At 39.4% G+C, this 18,419-nt stretch overlaps 1 protein-coding gene across 4 annotated transcripts in view; it reads right to left on the bottom strand.

The window, feature by feature from the left end:
• Positions 1–18,419, bottom strand: part of FN1 (fibronectin 1) — a 90,870-nt gene that overhangs the window by 29,719 nt on the left and 42,732 nt on the right. For all 4 annotated transcript variants that reach the window (XM_026673150.2, XM_026673151.2, XM_087949409.1 and 1 more), the window contains exons 20-28: positions 16,987–17,259; positions 10,866–11,132; positions 8,757–8,851; positions 7,548–7,716; positions 6,942–7,028; positions 6,211–6,402; positions 3,727–3,909; positions 2,380–2,469; positions 529–798 (exon numbers count right to left, since the gene is read on the bottom strand). In XM_026673150.2, the coding sequence (XP_026528935.1) occupies positions 529–798; positions 2,380–2,469; positions 3,727–3,909; positions 6,211–6,402; positions 6,942–7,028; positions 7,548–7,716; positions 8,757–8,851; positions 10,866–11,132; positions 16,987–17,259 (1,626 nt within the window). The remainder of the gene's footprint in view (positions 1–528; positions 799–2,379; positions 2,470–3,726; positions 3,910–6,210; positions 6,403–6,941; positions 7,029–7,547; positions 7,717–8,756; positions 8,852–10,865; positions 11,133–16,986; positions 17,260–18,419) is intronic.

Here is an 18,419-nt window from a genome sequence, read left to right as displayed (position 1 = left end):
ACACTTCATCTGAATAATTTTCAATATCTGCACAGTCTCAGTATTTTAAACTGGTATTCCACAAACAGATTCAGAGGTTCCTTATCTTATTCACACTCTTCATAACCACCTAAAGCACCTTCTTCTTATTATTGTATTTAATGTCAGTAGAATATATTCCAAGTTTCCCTGGCTCATGGGCTGCAGATACCGTCACATTTTTCATCTTTATGTTGAAAAGAGAGCAAGCAGAGATATAGGGTTGGATCTCTGCATATAGTAATAATAAATAAAGAATAAACGTGTAGGAATTTTTGTCCCTATATAAATTAAGTTGCTGCAATGCATCTTTTCATTTTTCAAAAAGTTGCTTTTAAACATTTAGGTTCTTGTGTTTATATACCACACCAAACGCATTAAAATGAAGTTTCTGACTCAATTGCTAAATTCAGTTTTTGGAAAGAGTTTTGTTTTTTTCCAAAAGTGAAATCTGATTCAGGAGGCAAAGATACTAATAATTTGAAATTATTTTTCTTATTCAGCTCTTACCTGTACTTTGCTGTCCAATTAAGGGCAAACTCTCTTCTTTGCCATAGAAGGCAGATACACTAACCACATACTCTGACCCTGGAATCAGATCCGTGAGAGTGATGAAGTTGCGAGACGGTGCAACACGGACTTCTTTGGGTCTACTTCCACCTTGCTCAAGGTGATGGCGTATTTTATAGCCAGAAATGGGGGCACGAGGAGCAATCCAATGGACAATGAAAGAATGGGCTGTTATCTCTGAGAAATCCAGTCCAGTAGGGGAATCAAGGCCTATTTCACAAGAAAATACAATAGAAACCCAAACTTCAATGACTGGTTAATGTCTTTTTGCAAAAAGAAAACTACATACATAAACCTACAGATGTGAATTAATTTAATCCGCGCTAGATTGCTGAAACTTTGAAATCATGTTTGTTTTTGGAAAAGAACTTTTTTTCTGTAAATCTAATTGTCTGAAGGACCCTGCTTGGTCTCCAGCTGACACCTGGCTAATCATGGTCTAAATCTCATATTTTACAATCTTTACAATATCAACATTGAAACCACATTTTGTGTGTGTGTGTGTGTGTGCGCGCTTGTGCTTATTCTAGCTCAAATGATGGTACAATCATAAAAGGGAGATATATAAACAATGGTTTTATTTCCATGCAAAAATTAAAGAAATACCGTATTTGCCGGCGTATAAGACGACTGGGCGTATAAGACGAGCCCCCAACATTTCCACTCAAAATATAGAGTTTGTTATATACTCGCCGTATAAGACGACCCCCCACTTGGAGGCATGTTTTTCAGGGCAAAAAGTCATCTCATACGCCGGCAAATACGGTAAGTTGTAACACTTGGGGTATTCTGGATATAATTCTTGATTGACACCCCCGCCCCTTTCCCCCAAACTTACAAAGCCACCAAAATGCTTTAGAGAGGCAGCTTCGCCTTTCTCAGGCTGGCACTCAATTCCTCTCCCTTTCTTTGTGACAGCCCCCGCGTGCGTGCCATCGGGACTCCAAGGGTGGGGGATAGACAGCTGCCAACTCTCTCTCTCTCTCTCTCTCTGTGTGTGTGTGTGTGTGGTGTGGAGGGTAATTCCGGCTATCTCTGGCCTCCGCCGGTTTTAAAGTCGCTTGGCCGGTTCCCGTAAGCGCGCGCTGGCCGGGAGACGCGGCGCCGGGTGGCAGCTCGGTGCAGGGGAGGCGGATCTTTCTCTCTTAAGTGAGGAGGGGACAAGAGGAGGGATGGGACGGGACAGGGGGTGGGAGGAGGTCCCTCGCCTTCTTCCACCGCCCACCGGACCCTTTTCTTCCCAAGGGGACCCTGGAAAGCAGCTCGGGAGCCGGGTGGCCCTGCCCAGCGGGGTCCCATCAGGAACTTCCCGAGGACACCCCCCCCCGCCCCAAGCACAGCCCTCCCGGTCTTTCAAAGAGGGAGGGAGAAGCGGGAGGAGCAAATTGCCGCCCCCCGCCCCGCTGCCCAGAAGGAGGGGCGCCACAGTCCACCCCCACCACCTTCTCCCTCCCACTCCCGGGCCATTACGCTGGCTCGGGGCTGGGCAAGCGGCCCGCCAGAGACCCTCCCGCTCCACCCCACCCCACTTCCAGATTGGCCTCCGCAAGCGCCCCGAGCTGGGCGGAGGGTCGGGGGGTGGGGGGGGGAGGAGGAGGAAGAGAGACTCCGGCTGGGCTTGAAGGGGCTTCGCAAGTTGCGGAGCCCCGCCCCCATCGCTCTTGCACCGGTGACAACGTATTTACCGGCGTATAAGACGCACCCCCACTTGGAGGCATGTTTTTCAGGGCAAAAAGTCATCTTATACGCCGGCAAATACGGTACTTATTTTATATTTGTTGTTTCACATACCTGTTTTCTGCTCTCCACTCAGAGGTTTACTCTCATGTTGTTCATATACACTGTAAACCTTGATCAAGTATGCTGTACCGGGAAGGAGATCTGAAAGATTACAACCACATTGATATCCGAGTATTAGCGAAGATCATTTTCATTCCCAACCCCAAATCTCTCCATACACCTCTGCTCCTTGGGATTATGATACCCAGCCTTTGCCTGAAGCCCGTGATGGTGAATCTATGGCATGCGTGCCGGAAGTGGCATGCAGAGCCATCTCTGCGGGCACATGAACCGTCGCCCCAGCTCAGTTCCACTGCGCATGCGCACACACCTCCCGCCAGCCAGCTGATTTTCGGGTATCTGCCACATGTGGGGGGGGCGAGAGATTCATGCACATGCGCAGGGGGAGGGGGGAGCACAGGTGAGGTGTAGCATGCACAGTGCATTATGGGTGCAGGCACGTGACAAAAAGGTTAGCCATCATTGCCTCAAGCCATTGTCTTTATAAGAATTTCCTTAAAATCAACTGAATTTGAACAGAATTTATAATTATTTCCATCATTCATTTAATACTGCATAAAATACATAGCAGTTAAATTATAAAAAGATTCAAACGTTGTTTTTTGAACTTACTAGGATCTGCAATGATGGAAATTTAAACACATCATAACTCAGCTGCCAGCCTACCACTTCTCTATTGTTTTAAACATAAAATACGGATTATGAAATGTGATTTGTATTGCATTGTGAAGGCTTTGTATTCTTTGCCATTTTTATGAAAGGGTTCTGAGAGTTAAAAATAATTTTATTGCAGGGTCAAAAGGTTAAAAAAGGCAGTAACCTCTGAGTTAATTAATGAAAAATGCTATCTAGCTTATGCTAATTATCAACGGCAAGTCAATAACTCAATAAACTGAATTTAAGTGGAAATTTTTCAATTATTCTTATTCTATCATATCAACTAAAAGAAGAAAGCAAAAAATAGTCAACTGCTGGCTTTCCAGATTTTTCTGAATTATATGGCCAGTCATGAAGAAAGATGATGCATGATAAACCAATTTCTCTACTTTGAAGGAAAAAAGATATTTGAAGGCTAGATTAATTCCAATAGGGATTAATATATGCATAGATATATATAATATCTATGTTACTTTATAATTCAATATTTTATCTCCTCTAATTTATAGTGCCATATGTTCTCTCAGGTACTTCAACTATTTTTATAGAATGTTATAGCTGATTATAAAAAGTGGAAGAAAATCCATTGTAGCTAAAAGCTCAGGCACCTAACCTTTCATACATCTCCCAAGAGATCAGCATTACACGATCAAGTGTTTTCAATTTGAAGAAATGCCTTACTTGTTAAAACCACGGCATTGTCCGAAGGTGAAATGGAAAGTTCTGCAATATCCTCCTTGTTCTTCATGGGTGAGTAGCGAATCAAGAAGCTGGTCAATTCAATAGATGCTGGTGGAGTCCAGGTTACTCTCATAGTGTCAGGTCCCACATTGGTGAAACGAAGATCCGTTGGTGGAGGAACAGCTGAATTTAAATAATAATGATTTACATATTTTCAGAAGAAGCAGAGATAGCTTCAATAATGATTCAAAAATATGCAAGCTCATGCACAAAGAAAATCCACTATTGAGCCAAACACATGCAAATAACTTTCTAATTGTCTATTTTTAATTCCACTTAAACCAAAGCATGTTGTAAAGCATCTTTAACCTCTCAGTTCAACCTTTGTGGATTCCAATTATCTCTTATATTATTACTATTGTTTTGTTTTTCTTCAGACTGAGATCCTTTACAACTATATAACACAATTTTTGGGATTATGAAATGAGAGGCTAAGTTTACTTTGCAGCAGCACAATGAAGGAAACAGTACATACCTTTTTTTATAACATTTGACACACATGCAGGAAAGGAGGCTAAACAACTTTTCTGAAGTCTCTAGTAGGACTCCACTGTACAATGACTTCATCAAAGTAGCCATTCAAGTAGAATAAACACTAGCCTGTCATGCATAATGAATTCTCAGGTCATGTTTGGTACATGCACTACCGAGAATCTTCCCATACTGCCATAGTTGTCACTAGCATGAGTTGGAGGAAGTTTTTTTTTTCTCCATGTCATTTTGGGGATTTATTTCAACATTTGGGCCACTATCATATATAAATACTATGTGAGGATCATATATGCTAAAACTTTGCACATCTCAAACTGATGTGGCAAAGAATATTGCATTGTATAGTTGTTCCCTCTCTGATAGGGAAATTATGAGAATGAATGTTACATGTTTCCACCAAATGTTAGAGTTTAAGAAAATAGGATCTGATGAAAATAAGAGACTTCCAACTGCAGATTCACAAGTTAAATAAGCCAAATGCAGATGGTTGCAAATGGGTGGTAATGCACAGGCTTCCAATTTTCATTTACTATCTAAAAATAAAAAAATAGCTACTGGTCATCCCCACTGCAAAATAGTGGTAAAGGGGCTATTTCTACTTGTCGTCCAAGCAGCTAGTGACATCATGAAACAGCACTTTAATTCAGTAGTTTTTCACTAATCACCCGTTTGTTGAATCAGCGTAGTAGGGGCACTCTCTCCGCCATTAATGAGTGTGATTACACTGATTTCATAATCAATGCCCGGCTCCAAGCCTGTAACCATGTAGTATCCTACTGATGAATCCACAAAATCTTCAAAAATGGGGACAGTTTCTCCTGTGGCAATTACTTTGATGCGGTAGCCAATAATGGCAGAAGTATTTATTGGGGTCCACTTTATGCCGATGCTTGTATCACTTACATCAACAAAGTTTAAGTCAGTAAGCTGGGGCACCTCTATTGAGTTAGACAGCAAAATATGGAGGTAATAACAAACAGACGCAAAACAGGACAAAGAACAAGAGAAAAAAAAACGGAATGAACATCAAGTTACTTCAACTAAAAATGAAACAAAGAGTAAAGAACCTATAGTGATATTGTAATATTGTTATAGTAATAACACCACAATTTACAATAACTAGTATTTAGCGAAGTATTTTACTCTTCTTCCAATTTTCAAAACTGTTTTATGTATCATAAGGAAATAAGATTTAGAGTTCAATCTAACAAAAATGCTGCCAAAAAATAAGCAAAGATAAAGAAAGGACCATCATGGGACTTCTCAGAAATCTCCCAGAAAAATTACCAACTTGGCCACACTGTTGGAAGCACTCTCAAGATGGAGGAGTGAAGGTGTTGCATCTGGACCAGGATGAGGAGAACCAATGTTATCTACCTTTACTGGGTGATTTTAGCCCAGCCTGCCTCACAGGATTGTAGGAAAAAATCTGTAGAGAGGAACACTATATATTCCACCTTGAACTTCTAAAGAAAAAGCAGAATATAAATTTTAAAAAATAATATTTCATTCTCTTGTTTTGCTATTTCATTCTTCAGCTGCAGCACATATGCTTGCCAGTATCAAGTTTGCTTTGTAAAAGCCATCAGTAATCTCTGATAGTTGATTTCTTCTCCATATAAAAAAGAAAAGACAGCAAAAGAGATGCAACAAAGGCTCAAAGATATTTTACCAGAAGGTAAAATATTCTCCCCTAAGCTCTGATATTTTCTCTGATGGTCTGTAGGATTGTTTCTTCATCTGGCTCTTACAATCTTCTTACAATTCTTGTGTTAAATACAATTGGTCTTCTAGGAATTAAGTGACAGTAACTGTGTGTGTGAGAGGGAGGGAGAGGGGGAGGGAGAGGGAGGAGAGAGGAAGGGAGAAAAAGAGAGAGAGAGGGAGAGCAACTGTAATTTACCAGATTTATTGCTCATTTTTTTAATTTACCTTGTGTAATGGTTTCAGAGATGGGCAAACTCTCTTGATTATCTTTGAGTGTGTAAACACTGACATTGTATTCCAGACCAGGGCTCAAATTTTCAAAAATGCAGGATGTAACTTCTGCTTGCACTTGCTCCTCCAGAGTGTAGCCTTCTTGCCCGTTTGTAGGGATTGTTGTAATTCTGTATCCAGTGATATCTAATACAAAATGACAAAGAGCCAACACATAATGTAATCTTTAAAATATAGGAATCAGTATAGTTATTTTAAAATATTCAATTATTTTAACACTCAAGATCAAGCAGCTGTAATTGTCTATATACCTTTCAAATATTGATTTAGGACCATTTGATATTTACTATCCTTATTCTGGTCAACGCTGAAGTAATATTTAATTATTAGACCATAGATTAAGAGGATTATTTCTATATCAGAGTATGATTTTTCTTGCTATCAAACATCAAATTTTTATTCTACCACATACTATGTTATTTTTCATTAATTTTAAATGCCTGAAGCTCAAAACTCAGCAGAGTATCTCAAAATGTGCAAAATACTCTAGAAAATGGAGCCACTTCCTGTTAGGAAAACTACCTGCTAGACCCTATCCCATACCAATAACCTGATTACCAACAGTATTAGAAATATCAATTCAGTTGGCATAAGCCTCAGGTGAGCTATTCCAGAGAGCTGGAGTACTCTAGTCAAAAGGAGATTCATGGGCAAGGATAAGGTACCTGGAGTCGTGCTTTTTCCCCAAGAAACAGTAAGGATTCCAGTGTCAGGGTTAGAATCAAGATGCAAGTTTGTTGGAGGAGATGGTGCTGAGAAAAAAAAGCAAAATTTGTCATTTCTCGTGCTTTAAAGACACAAAATCGAACCTCAGGAGAAGGGTTTAACAATTGCTCTTTCCATTTGCAATATTTTTTATGTCACAGATATGGTAAAATGACTGTCTAAACTCAGATCTATATTGATAGCTTAGTAGTACTTTTTCCAACAGCAGCTGATCTCTGCGAGTTGATCTATAGGACAGGATAAGCAACTATAGCCCCAGGGTTCCTTCTAAATTGATAAGACCAATCTTCATTTAGATAATGCACATTTTGTCATTATTTTAAACACTATTTACAAATATGTTATAAAAATATAGTTATGAAATCACATCATTACTCCTACCTTTCTTATCTCAAATTATATTAAGATATTTTCTGAAAATGTTTTATTAAGAAAATCATTTGACTCCAAATATTTCCACTGAAGTTAGTGGGGACACACTTAGAGACTAAGTAGCTTTGGTGTCTTTGCTTCACCATATAATGAGATAATTAAATGACCCATACGTGTGATTACTGTCTTGACAATAGGTGTCGTTCTTTCTTGACCATCCTTAATAACATTAATGCTGTAGGTATATTCTACACCAGGAGTTAGGCCAGATATAACAATGCTTCCAGATTCTGAGATGACTTCCCTTGGAGCTTCTCCACCTTGGCTTGGTCTCACTCCTAGCTGTAATAGGAAAAGAATAAACAATCTTTCGCTGATAATAATATATTAGTTTCTGTCCAATGCTAGGACAAGAATGATGAACCTCATAGAATTTACATATATTTCTGATAATCTGGTCAATTTTCAGGAAATATAAGTTAGAAATGCATATAGAATTAAAGCTGCCAATGTAAGAGTTAATGTTGATATGGATAGGCGAAGGAATAAGATATTTTATGGTTTTAATAATATCTTAAAAAATAACTTAAATAATTTTAGACAGCAGGAATCTAGTAGTTTTCAACCTTACCAATTTTAAGAATGTATGGACTTCGAGTCCCAAAATTTCCCCAGTCAGCAGGGTGCACTCCCACTTCTCTTATACTCAACTTTAACAGAGAAAAATCTCAAAATTTGGATGATTTTGCTATGCAAAATTGTTACTAACATTCCTTTTCATCAAGCTGAAAATTGTTCCATAGGTTATGTGTTAAAGCTTAGAACAAATTTCTGTCCTCTTGTATATATATTTTTGGTGGGGGGGCTGTTCTTTATCTTATTTCTTACTTTTTCTCTTGTCTTGGGAACTCCAAAAGACTAATACAAAGCTCTTAAATATCAACAATTATAGTTTTTCATTTTTGTTAAATATTACTGTAGAATTGTTCACTCCAGATCCAGAATGACTTTTCCTGGAATACCATCTGGATTTTTATTATTTGCAAATTAAAACATTTCTAGAGTAGTCCTTATCTAGAAAGCAGTATGGCATTTTTATTTAATAAAATTAATTAGGATGGCTATTAAAAATTAATCAGGACAACAAGCTGAGATCTTTATGAACATTATTGTCTTCCTTTATCACATTAGAATTTACATATATGTATAGTTTTGGATCAATTTATCAAAAACTACCACACATTGTTAAACAATTACTAGCAATGTGTAATTATATACTAAAAAGGCCCAAAAAAACCTTCCCAAACAAAGTTATCCACAATTGCTGTGAGCCAGCAATTCATGAACAGTAGGGTAGAGACAGTAAGAGCCTAATTTCTTACCTTAAAACCAAGTCTAGGTGCAGGTATCCAGGTAACAACAATGGATGTCTCTGTCACTTCAGTGTTATAGGGAGGAACTGAGCCTGTGGATTGCACTGTCAAATCAAATATAAAGCCAAGCTTAGAGATAGCAGTTTATATATGTATTATTTATTAATAGCCTGCTTTCATACTTAAAAAGCATGTCAAAGTGGCTGGCAAGATAATTTAAAATTAAACAGAATTAAATTGTAACTAAAATTTAAAATCACAGATTTACAAAATATTTATTATCGTACATTACACATACTAATCACCAGTTATGTTAATCTTGTCAGGTGCAAAAACTCTAAGAATAGTTCAAGAATAGAGCTCTAAGAATGGTTCAAATAGATGTCTTTATTGTTGATCACCAGTTTAAAAGAATCTTGCCAGACTGACTACCTTTACTTATGAAATTGCAGAGTCTGACCTCAAATGCTTCCTCCCTCAATGGACTTTAACCTGGAATATCTTTTACCCTTTGCTATTGGAGCCTCCTCTCCTTCAGCTGGCGGTTCCATCATAGTCCTGTGATAACCAGAGGTCATCAATTCCAATACAACATTTTAAATCTAGGAGTAAACCTAATATACCTTGTCTTAGTTATTTCACGTTTGTAAACGGTTTTCATTATTTATTTCAACCCAGTTGAAGAAATTGAGCTAAACAGTGGCTTAGGAATCAAAAATTACTTTAAAAAAATCTCTACATAGCCATAGCTACTATGTAGCAATTGTGATTAAAAAATATTTTAAAGTTCCTTCAGGTTTTATTTTGAATATTTGATACCACATATGAATCACAGCCTAGAATGACCTTGGAATATAACTGGGCATGCATCTTAGGTCTCAGGAACATTTAATTTGGAACACATACAAGCCAGAAAACAACCAGTAGCAGATTCAGCCAAGTCTGATACGAACTAACCTTTCTAAATTAGAAAATGTTTACATCTATCAGCCAAACACAGCTTGTATACAATAGCTAATTCATTGATTTAGCCATACTGTTGATCAACTGTCTGCAGTTAACTAGTCTACTTAGGTCAGTAGAAAAAAAACAGTTTGTCAGGCACAAAGTCTGACACCCATCTGGATGGCAAAAGTAGATTTTCTGAGTTTCTGAAAGGCTGCTATTCATAATAATGTGCCATGGTCAGTTTATTAAGTTAACCGTTATGCAGCAATCTATGTTTTCACTCAAAGCAATATCAATTAAGCATGGATGTGACCTCAAGTAGATCATTTAAGTTGTATTTCATTAAAGAAAATGGCTTCACTGGAAAAATACAAGAACTGTAAGGTCTGACTGAAGACATTCAAGTGATTTTTGTACAGTAAGGAAGAAATAAACAATTGTTTCCGGTACAATGGAATTATAGTCCTTTTTATGCCATCCTGATGGCTTTTAAGTTTTGCTGAACTAAAAATATGTTTTTAATAAGGTACATGATTAAGAGACATGCCATAAAACTTACTATTTTCTTTAACTAAAACTAATAATAAATATTTTACAGGTGTATTAGGCAGGAAATGTGCTGAAATTAGGGGTTCCAGAGGAAAACTGATCCATATTCCCCCCCCATAGCCTGAAGCTATTTTTCATTTCATAGGCTCTGGGAGGGAGAGTGCTAACATTAAAGCAGGGGTCCCAACCCCCAGTCCGTGGACCGGCACCAGGCCATGGCATGCCAGGAACGGTCCATGCAAACAAGCAAAGCCCATCTGCGAGATGCAGGCAGCATACAAAACCACGCCCCCTCCAGTCCACAGAAAAACATTTCTCCACGGAACCAGTCCCTGGTGCCCAAAAGGTTGGGGACTGCTGCATTAAAGGAAGTCAAATAAGAAACCTGTGGTTTTCTTTAAAGACTTGGCAATCTTATGACTCCCAAACTAAGTCCTGGGCATTGATAAATTTCCCAATTTAAAAAAATCCATTGATGGTACAATGTTAGATTTAATCTGAACACCTTGCTAATGAAATTTCAAATGTCCAGTTAGGGTCATTTTTTTTCTTTATTAAGCTATTAAGTAGTTCTGAGAATCATTTTTGGGAGGCGGTAAACAAAGACTACTTCACACTTACATGTTGTGAAGGTTCCCTTTTCTGGATTGCTCTTTTGGTTATCCTTGACAGCCACTAGAGACACAGTATACTCAGAGCCAGGTTGCAAATTCCTCAGCAGATATTTGGCGGCTGATGGCCCCACAGTGTATTGTTTTGGATGACCATCTGGGACAGGCTGGACAGTAAGTTGGTATCCTGTAAGACGAGCTCGCGGGGACTTCCATGTGACTAGTGCAGTAGAGGGTGTCTCACTGACAAGCCGCAAGTTGGTTGGACCATCAAGTTCTAGAAAGGTAAGTCAAAAGACTTTTTTATAATATAATAAAATATAAATTTATTATTTATAGTATATAGACATCCATCTACCCAAAAAATTCTAGCCAATGAACAAGAGATTCTATTAAGCCACAATTAAATTACATACATACTACTAATATTAAGAACAATTAGTAATACTAATACCATGTTTCCCAAAAAATAAGACCCAGTCTTATTTTTTTTTGAGCCCCAAAATAAGCACTTGGGCTTATTTGGGGGAAGGTTTTTTTTTCTCATCACAAGACCTCCCGTGCCCCCACACATATGCATAGGAGGCAGCGACCACACAGAGGCCAACTGCAGGAGGTAGAGGGAGGCAAAGCGCCCAAAGGGCATAGGCCTACACACCTTGGATCAGCTGCAGGCCACCATGGAGATCATGGCTGTTTCCGCCGAGGTGGGGGTGATAGAGCGAGAGAATGATCTGATCAAACCTGTGTGTGTGTGTGTGTGTGTGTGTGTGTGAGAGAGAGAGAGAGAGAAAGAGAGAGAGAGAGAGAGGAGAGAACACACCACCGCCAACTCTCCTATACCTCTTCGAGATTGGATTGAATCTCTCTCTCTCTCTCTCTCTCTCTCTCACACACACACACACACACACACACACACCTTGTAGTGTACCTCTACACCTTGTACAACCAGAAGGTAGGCAGGCTTAACTGGGTCTTATTTTTGGGGGTAGCGCTTATTTTAGGCACAGGTGTGAAAAGCAGGCTAGGGCTTGTTTTTGGGGTAGGTCATCTTTTTGGGGAAACATGGTAATAGGAACCTGACATTGACTTTTTACAACCTCTAAATTATGTATATTGTTAAATGGGTTTTACAAAATTTTGTATGTCCAATCTTTTCATTCTGGTTATTTCCTATCACTCTTGACTTTGTCCACATCTAGGAAAGTGGGCTCTGGAATAAAATAGCTTGCTACATCATTGCATGACGTATGCCATTAGGTTTTCAACCTAGTCAAAATGCTGCATATTGGGTATATAGAAGAATACTGTACGGGGCTATTTTTCACTGAGGTATAAACATGCACCTGAGGTGAACTACACTACAATCTAGAGTTTAAATTGCAGCCGTATTCAGCCATACAAATCATAAAAAAGTTGTCAATTAATTTAGGGGGGGGGGTATGGAAGGGGAGATAAAAACAGAAAACTATTGAATACATGGGACATGATTACATGAAGTCTAGTGTACTGGATGAATTAATTCTCAATTTGTCCCCCCCCCCCCGTTTCTTTGTGTGTGTGTGTTCTTGCCTATCAGCATATCACCCAATGTACTATTTATAAGGCAAGTTCCTCAAAAACCAAATGCACCCCTCTGACCTATCAGACAGAATGCTAGCTACAAACAGGATTTCTCAATCTTTGTTCTATGAAACACCAGCATTTTCTAAATAACTTAAGCTACTCCACAAGCTGATTCCAAGATAAGTTTTGTTGTCATTGTTTATATCTTCAGTTTTGCTTGTCAAACAAGTAACCTATTAATGAATGAAAGAAGTTGGCATTCTCTCTTCAGAAGCCCACTCTACAATTTAGAAAAAAAAGAATAATCACTAACAGTTAGATGACAGTTCAACATACAAATATGAACTTCCAGATGTAAAGATGGGGAAGGCCCTTTTAGCATTCATTACAAACAAAATCAGCATGCTTGAATGTAAAGGTGATTTTTAAGAGTATCTTTAAAAAAAAATTCTGGTATTGATGAAACTTATACATTTGATTAAGATAGAGACAGAAACAAACATTGCTTGGTATTCTATGATATTAAATTTTAAGGAGGTACTGCTAAAGAAAAACAATTAATTTAGTCTAATCTGATTTGTAAATAAAGGCTACACAGATGTCCTGCACACCAAACAATTCAAAACATGCAAACACCATTAATAGAATTAATAGATAAATTAATCTTATTAATAGATAAAATAAATGGATAAATAGGTGCCATTTCAGTAGGAAGGTAATAGAGTTCCATACATCTTTGGCATATAGCCATGCTGGTCACATGACTATGGAAAATGTCTTTGGACAACACTGACTCTCTCAGCCAAGAAACGGAGATGAACACCACATCCTAGTGGTACAATTGCACAGGGAAACCTATACAGATGTCTACTGCTTCAGGGAAAAATATATTCTAAAGCTATTGTTCCAAATGACACAAGTCACGAGTTAAATTTAAATTAGTCTATGATCCTTATTTTAATAAACTGATAATTCAAACTAAATGAGCATAACACACTTATCTCTAAGTCTTTTTAAACCTCTGGCATATTCCTTATAGCAATGCTGGTGAACTTTTTCGACACACGCATGCCAAAAACGGAGCGCGTGCATGTACATGCCAGAAATCGGAAGAGCAGCTCTCTGGCGCACGCTCGTGAGAGCACCAGAAACCGGGAGCTTAGCTTCCCAGTGCATGCATGCGTGCTGACCACTTCCGGTTTTTAACGTGCATGCGCATGCAAAGACCAGCTGGCCGGCACATGCATGCATGTTGGGGAGCTACTCTTCCAGTTTCTGGTGCTCCTGCATATGTGAAGTCCAGCTAGCCGGCGTGCATGCAGAACCCAGAAGAACCCAGAAGAGCAACAACGGATGGCTGGTGTGCCCAGAGAGATTACTCTGCATACCACTTCCAACACGCGTGGCATAGGTTCGCCATTGCAGCCTTATAGTAATACACATTCACTTGTATACTGTTCCCTCATGCACCATATTTTAATTATTCTAAGCCATGCTGTTTATAAGATTATCAATTGAAAATGATCAAGTATATTTGCAGTGGAAGTACAGGGAAACCTATGCAGATTTCACAAACAAAATTTTAAATGTTTGAAGAATGATTTTTTTTTCCAGGATTGAACACAGTCTGGCTTCCTCACAGGAAAAAAGTGATAAAAAAATAACTGATCTCTTTTTCGCAGTACTAATAGGAGCTAGACTGAAATTTAATGTAGAGAAAACTAAGGTTTTACACGTAATGCAGGAAAAATCAAAAGTATAGATTAGGTGAAATCTGGTTTAAAAGCAGTAACTGTGATAAGGATCTTGGAATCCTAGTGGATGATCACTTAAATATGAGCCAACAGTATGCAGCCGCCGCCAAAAAAGCTAATGCAACCTTTGGTTGCATAAACAGAGGCATAGAATCAATAAAGGAGAATATTTGCAAGCTCAGGGTTGAAATGAGGGATCCTTGGTGCTTTCTTTTTGTTTTCTTGCAGACTTTTCATTACCCAAACTAGGGAATATCATCAGTGCTAGTAAGGAGTGCTGTTTGTTATCAGTTTATATTATGGTGGCTTGCCCTGTCAGAGTTGGTGTCAGCCCCATCCATCTTGAATTGGATTTGGGGCTGCCACAAGGGAGGATGCCTAATCAGCCCCCAGCTGGTTCAGAAATTAGGGTTAAAAGCGATCAACCTGAGCCATCCTATCCATTTGAACAAGTAGACAGTTCCCTGATCGGTGGTGTATATGTGTGTGGGGTGGGGAAGGGGGGATGTGCAACTTCAGTCACTGAGTCCATAAGGCTGGAGATAGGATGACATTGGGAAATGATACGATTTGTGGTTGTCACAAAAATGACAGTGTCTCGGGTTGGCTTGGCTTAACAAATGGGCTCCTACCATCACTTGGAAAGATGGCTACTGTAAAATAAGGATAGGAATAGGATCTGAACCTCCCCTCTTGAGTCCAAAAGCAAATGGCCTTTAGGACCCAGGGGCGACAACCAAAAAGAGAAAGTGGCTTCCCCGAAAGAAGCACCCCCAGGGAGATGGATGAACTGAGAAAATACATAGACTCCAATTTAGCCAGAGGGTTCACTGAACCATCAAATTCATGAGTCACTGCCCCAGCGTGTGTGTGTGTGAGACTTTGCATTGATTTTCGTGGGATAAACACAGTCTGTGTGCAAAATACCTACCCCCTCCCCCTAATGAAAGACCTACTAAACCATTGCCAAAAGGCAAGATATTTACCAAACTAGATCTGTGAGAGGCGTACTATAGAGTCTGAATAAGAGAAGGTGATGAATGGAAAATGGCATTCAATTGTCCGCTTGGCAGTTTTCAGTTCAAAGTGATGCCTTTTGGGCTTCAGGGAGCGCCCCCCCCAACAACCCGGTGTTTATGCAACTGATAAATGAAGTACTACATGAGCATCTCTATAAAGGGGTCCTAGTTTACTTAGATGACATTCTCATCTTCACTGAGACCATGGAAGAGCATGTAAAACTGATGTGGCAAATGTTGAAAAAACTCCTTGATGTCAAACTTTATGTCAAACTTTCAAAATGCAAATTCCATGAAAACTCACTGGACTATCTAGGCCAGTGGTGGCTAACCTTTTTGGTTGCCGTGCTGATAATTGTATGCGTGAGTGCACTCACGCATTCGCGTGCCAGCACCCACGGCAGCGGCACGCGCACATGCACAGAGAGGGTCTTCCAGGCAAGCTCTCATGTGCTGGCAGAAGTGGCTCTGCGTGTCACTTCTGGCACGCATGCCATAGGTTCGCCAACATGGATCTAGGCTATTGAGTATCCAATGAAGAGATTGAAATGGACCCATCCAAAATCAAAGTGGTGCTTGATTGGCAACCCCCTTGCACCCGAAAACAACTACAAAGTTTTTTGGGTTTGCAAACTTCTAGCATCAATTTATTCCCACTTTTGCTGAAATAACACTGTCATTAACTAAGCTGTTGAAAACAAAAGGGGCTGACCTCAAATCAAAACCCAACCAACTGCTGAGCTGGACCCTCAAATGCCAGCGAGCGTTCAAGAAACTAAAAGAACTTTCCTCTAAAGAGCCAATCCTATTGCACTCTGATCCAAATTTATAATGCAGGTGGACACCAGTGATGACGCCGTCGCTGCTAACCTCCTTTCAGAGGGTCAACTGCAGCCTTGTGCATATGTGTCCAAAAAACTGACAGATGCAGAACGGCCTTGAGCCATATGGGAAAAGGAGGCTTTCGTGGTTCGTTGGGCCCTCCTCTCATGGAGGCACTTTTTGGAAGGGGGGAAGGAGCCTTTTGAAGTCTGGACTGACCACAAGAACTTATGAGGCACTAAAAATCCCTCAAAAACTGTCCTCAAAACAAATCTGCTGGGCACAGTATTTCAAACACTTCAATTTTGAACTGAAGCATATCCCAGATGAAAAGAAAACCTCAGTTTAACAGTAAACAAGGGGAAGTGATACATGCGGTGGTGCCTCACAACCAGCAGCGCAAGTCTAGGTAAGCTAGATGTCAGGGAGAACCCACAACCAATCCAATCTCAGCAGAATTGAAGGCGGCTATCGCTGCAGACCAATGGTTGAAGGATAACCCCAATCTCCTGACAATGAGGGATGGTTTAGCCTGGCAAATTGTACGTCCCTGCCAGCCTAAGACTGAAAGTGCTAAGACACTGCCATGACTAGAGGCTGGTGGACACTTTGGGTTTCTAAAAACCCTCCACTTGACACAGTGTCAATTCTGGTGGCCAAAGATGAAAGCCACCAGATTATAGAAGATTATGTCACAAACTTGTGCATTATATAAAAACAAAAAAGTGGCTTTAGAGAACTACCTAGATGCTGGAAATGCTTGGAAGTTCATCCCTCTCTTCTTGCTGACTCCTTTAGGAAAACTTTGCTGAGGGGAAGGCTTGGGCTACAGGATAGTGGACCTCTCACTGCTTAGCAAAGCCAATGGATTCATCCTACTAAATTCTTTGTGGCTTTGTGAAATGATGGAACATCTTCAGGATGAATTTATGGAAAATCTATACAATGAATTAAGAGAAAACAGACTTACTTGTTGTTTGTTCTCCAGTTAATGGTTCACTCTCCGTGTTTTGTCCAATAGCGTAGATCTTGAAAAGGTACGTTGTTCCAGGCAAAAGTTCTGTGACCTCAGCAAATGTATATCTGCTAATGGGTAACCTCTGACCATGTTCTCCAGGGCGGTTAACTGGAATGACCTCTACACGGTAGCCAATCACTGCACTATCAGGGGGGCTCCACATGATGGTGATTTTGTCACTGGCAACTTCCAGAAATTGAAGTTGCTGGGGAGGATGAATGTCATCTAGCCAAATAAATGTACAAGAGAAAATGTTTGATGAATGGTAAGACTGTATGCGGGGAAACAAAAATTTTGACAATGTATCATTGCCACTACTTTCTTCCTTCCGTCCTACTTCAAAATTAATCTCTCAGCAAAAGCTGCCTCTGATACTTTTTTCAATGTTCCTTGAAATCCCATAGACAGTCCATGAAAAGGGTTCTTACTGAAGACAAAACCAGCATATAGCTTTCTATCTTGCCAAATATCATCATCACTGAGAAGCAGACAGTAATATAAAACAGTGGAAAACTTAAGTTGCAGTGTTCCTTTACACAGCTCTATTCTCCAAAATTGACTACCGGATAGCAATAGCACTTAGACTTACATACCGCTTCACAGTGCTTTACAGCCCTCTCTAAGCGGTTTAGAGTCAGCATATTGCCTCCAACAATCTGGGTCCTCATTTTACCAACATAAGAAGGATGGAAGGCTGAGTCAACCTTGAGCCGGTGAGACCCGAACTGCCAAACTGCTGGCAGCTGGCAGTCAGCAAAAATGGCCTGCATTCTAACCACTGTGCCACTGCGACTCAGATAAAAAGTAAAAGCAAATATATCTCATTTTCTAAATCACTCACAATTAGAAAAGCAAACAATTGGTACAACAAAAACTAGAAATTATTGGTTTGTTTTTTTAATCAATTCAATTTTAATTTTTGAAAGCCAGTTTGTTTTAGTGGTTAAGGCACAGGCTACAAACAGGAGATTGTGAGTTCTAGTCCCACTTTAGGCATGAAAAGCTGGCTGGCTGGGTGACCTTGAGCCAGCCACTCTTTCAGCCCACAAACTCAGGCTTAGATCAAGCCAATCATACAGTTCCTGTTGCAACCAAATGAATAAACACTCAATTGATCCAAAAAAAGTGGACCTTGCATTTACAAGAAAACACTAGGAAAAATAAACAATCTGTTCTTGTAATCTATGTGGTTTTTTAAAGCTGATTCCATCATTGTTAATATTTACTTTCCCCTGTGCCTAGTAGTTTGTATTTTTAATTATAGGTTATTTTATATTTTAATATGGATTGTTTTTAAATATTTGTTGCCTTATTAGATCATTGTTCATTGTCAAGAATCACTTTTTGCAAATGGGCAGCTATATAAATTGTTAAATAAAATGAAT

Source organism: Notechis scutatus, chromosome 1, assembly GCF_049901735.1.
Source record: "Notechis scutatus isolate UNSWTSFEM ecotype Mainland chromosome 1, rNotScu1.2, whole genome shotgun sequence".
In the NCBI taxonomy this organism is placed as follows: Eukaryota; Metazoa; Chordata; class Lepidosauria; order Squamata; family Elapidae; genus Notechis; species Notechis scutatus.
The sequence above is the reverse complement of the archived record's forward strand: the minus strand, read 5'-3'. Positions and strand labels throughout refer to the sequence as shown.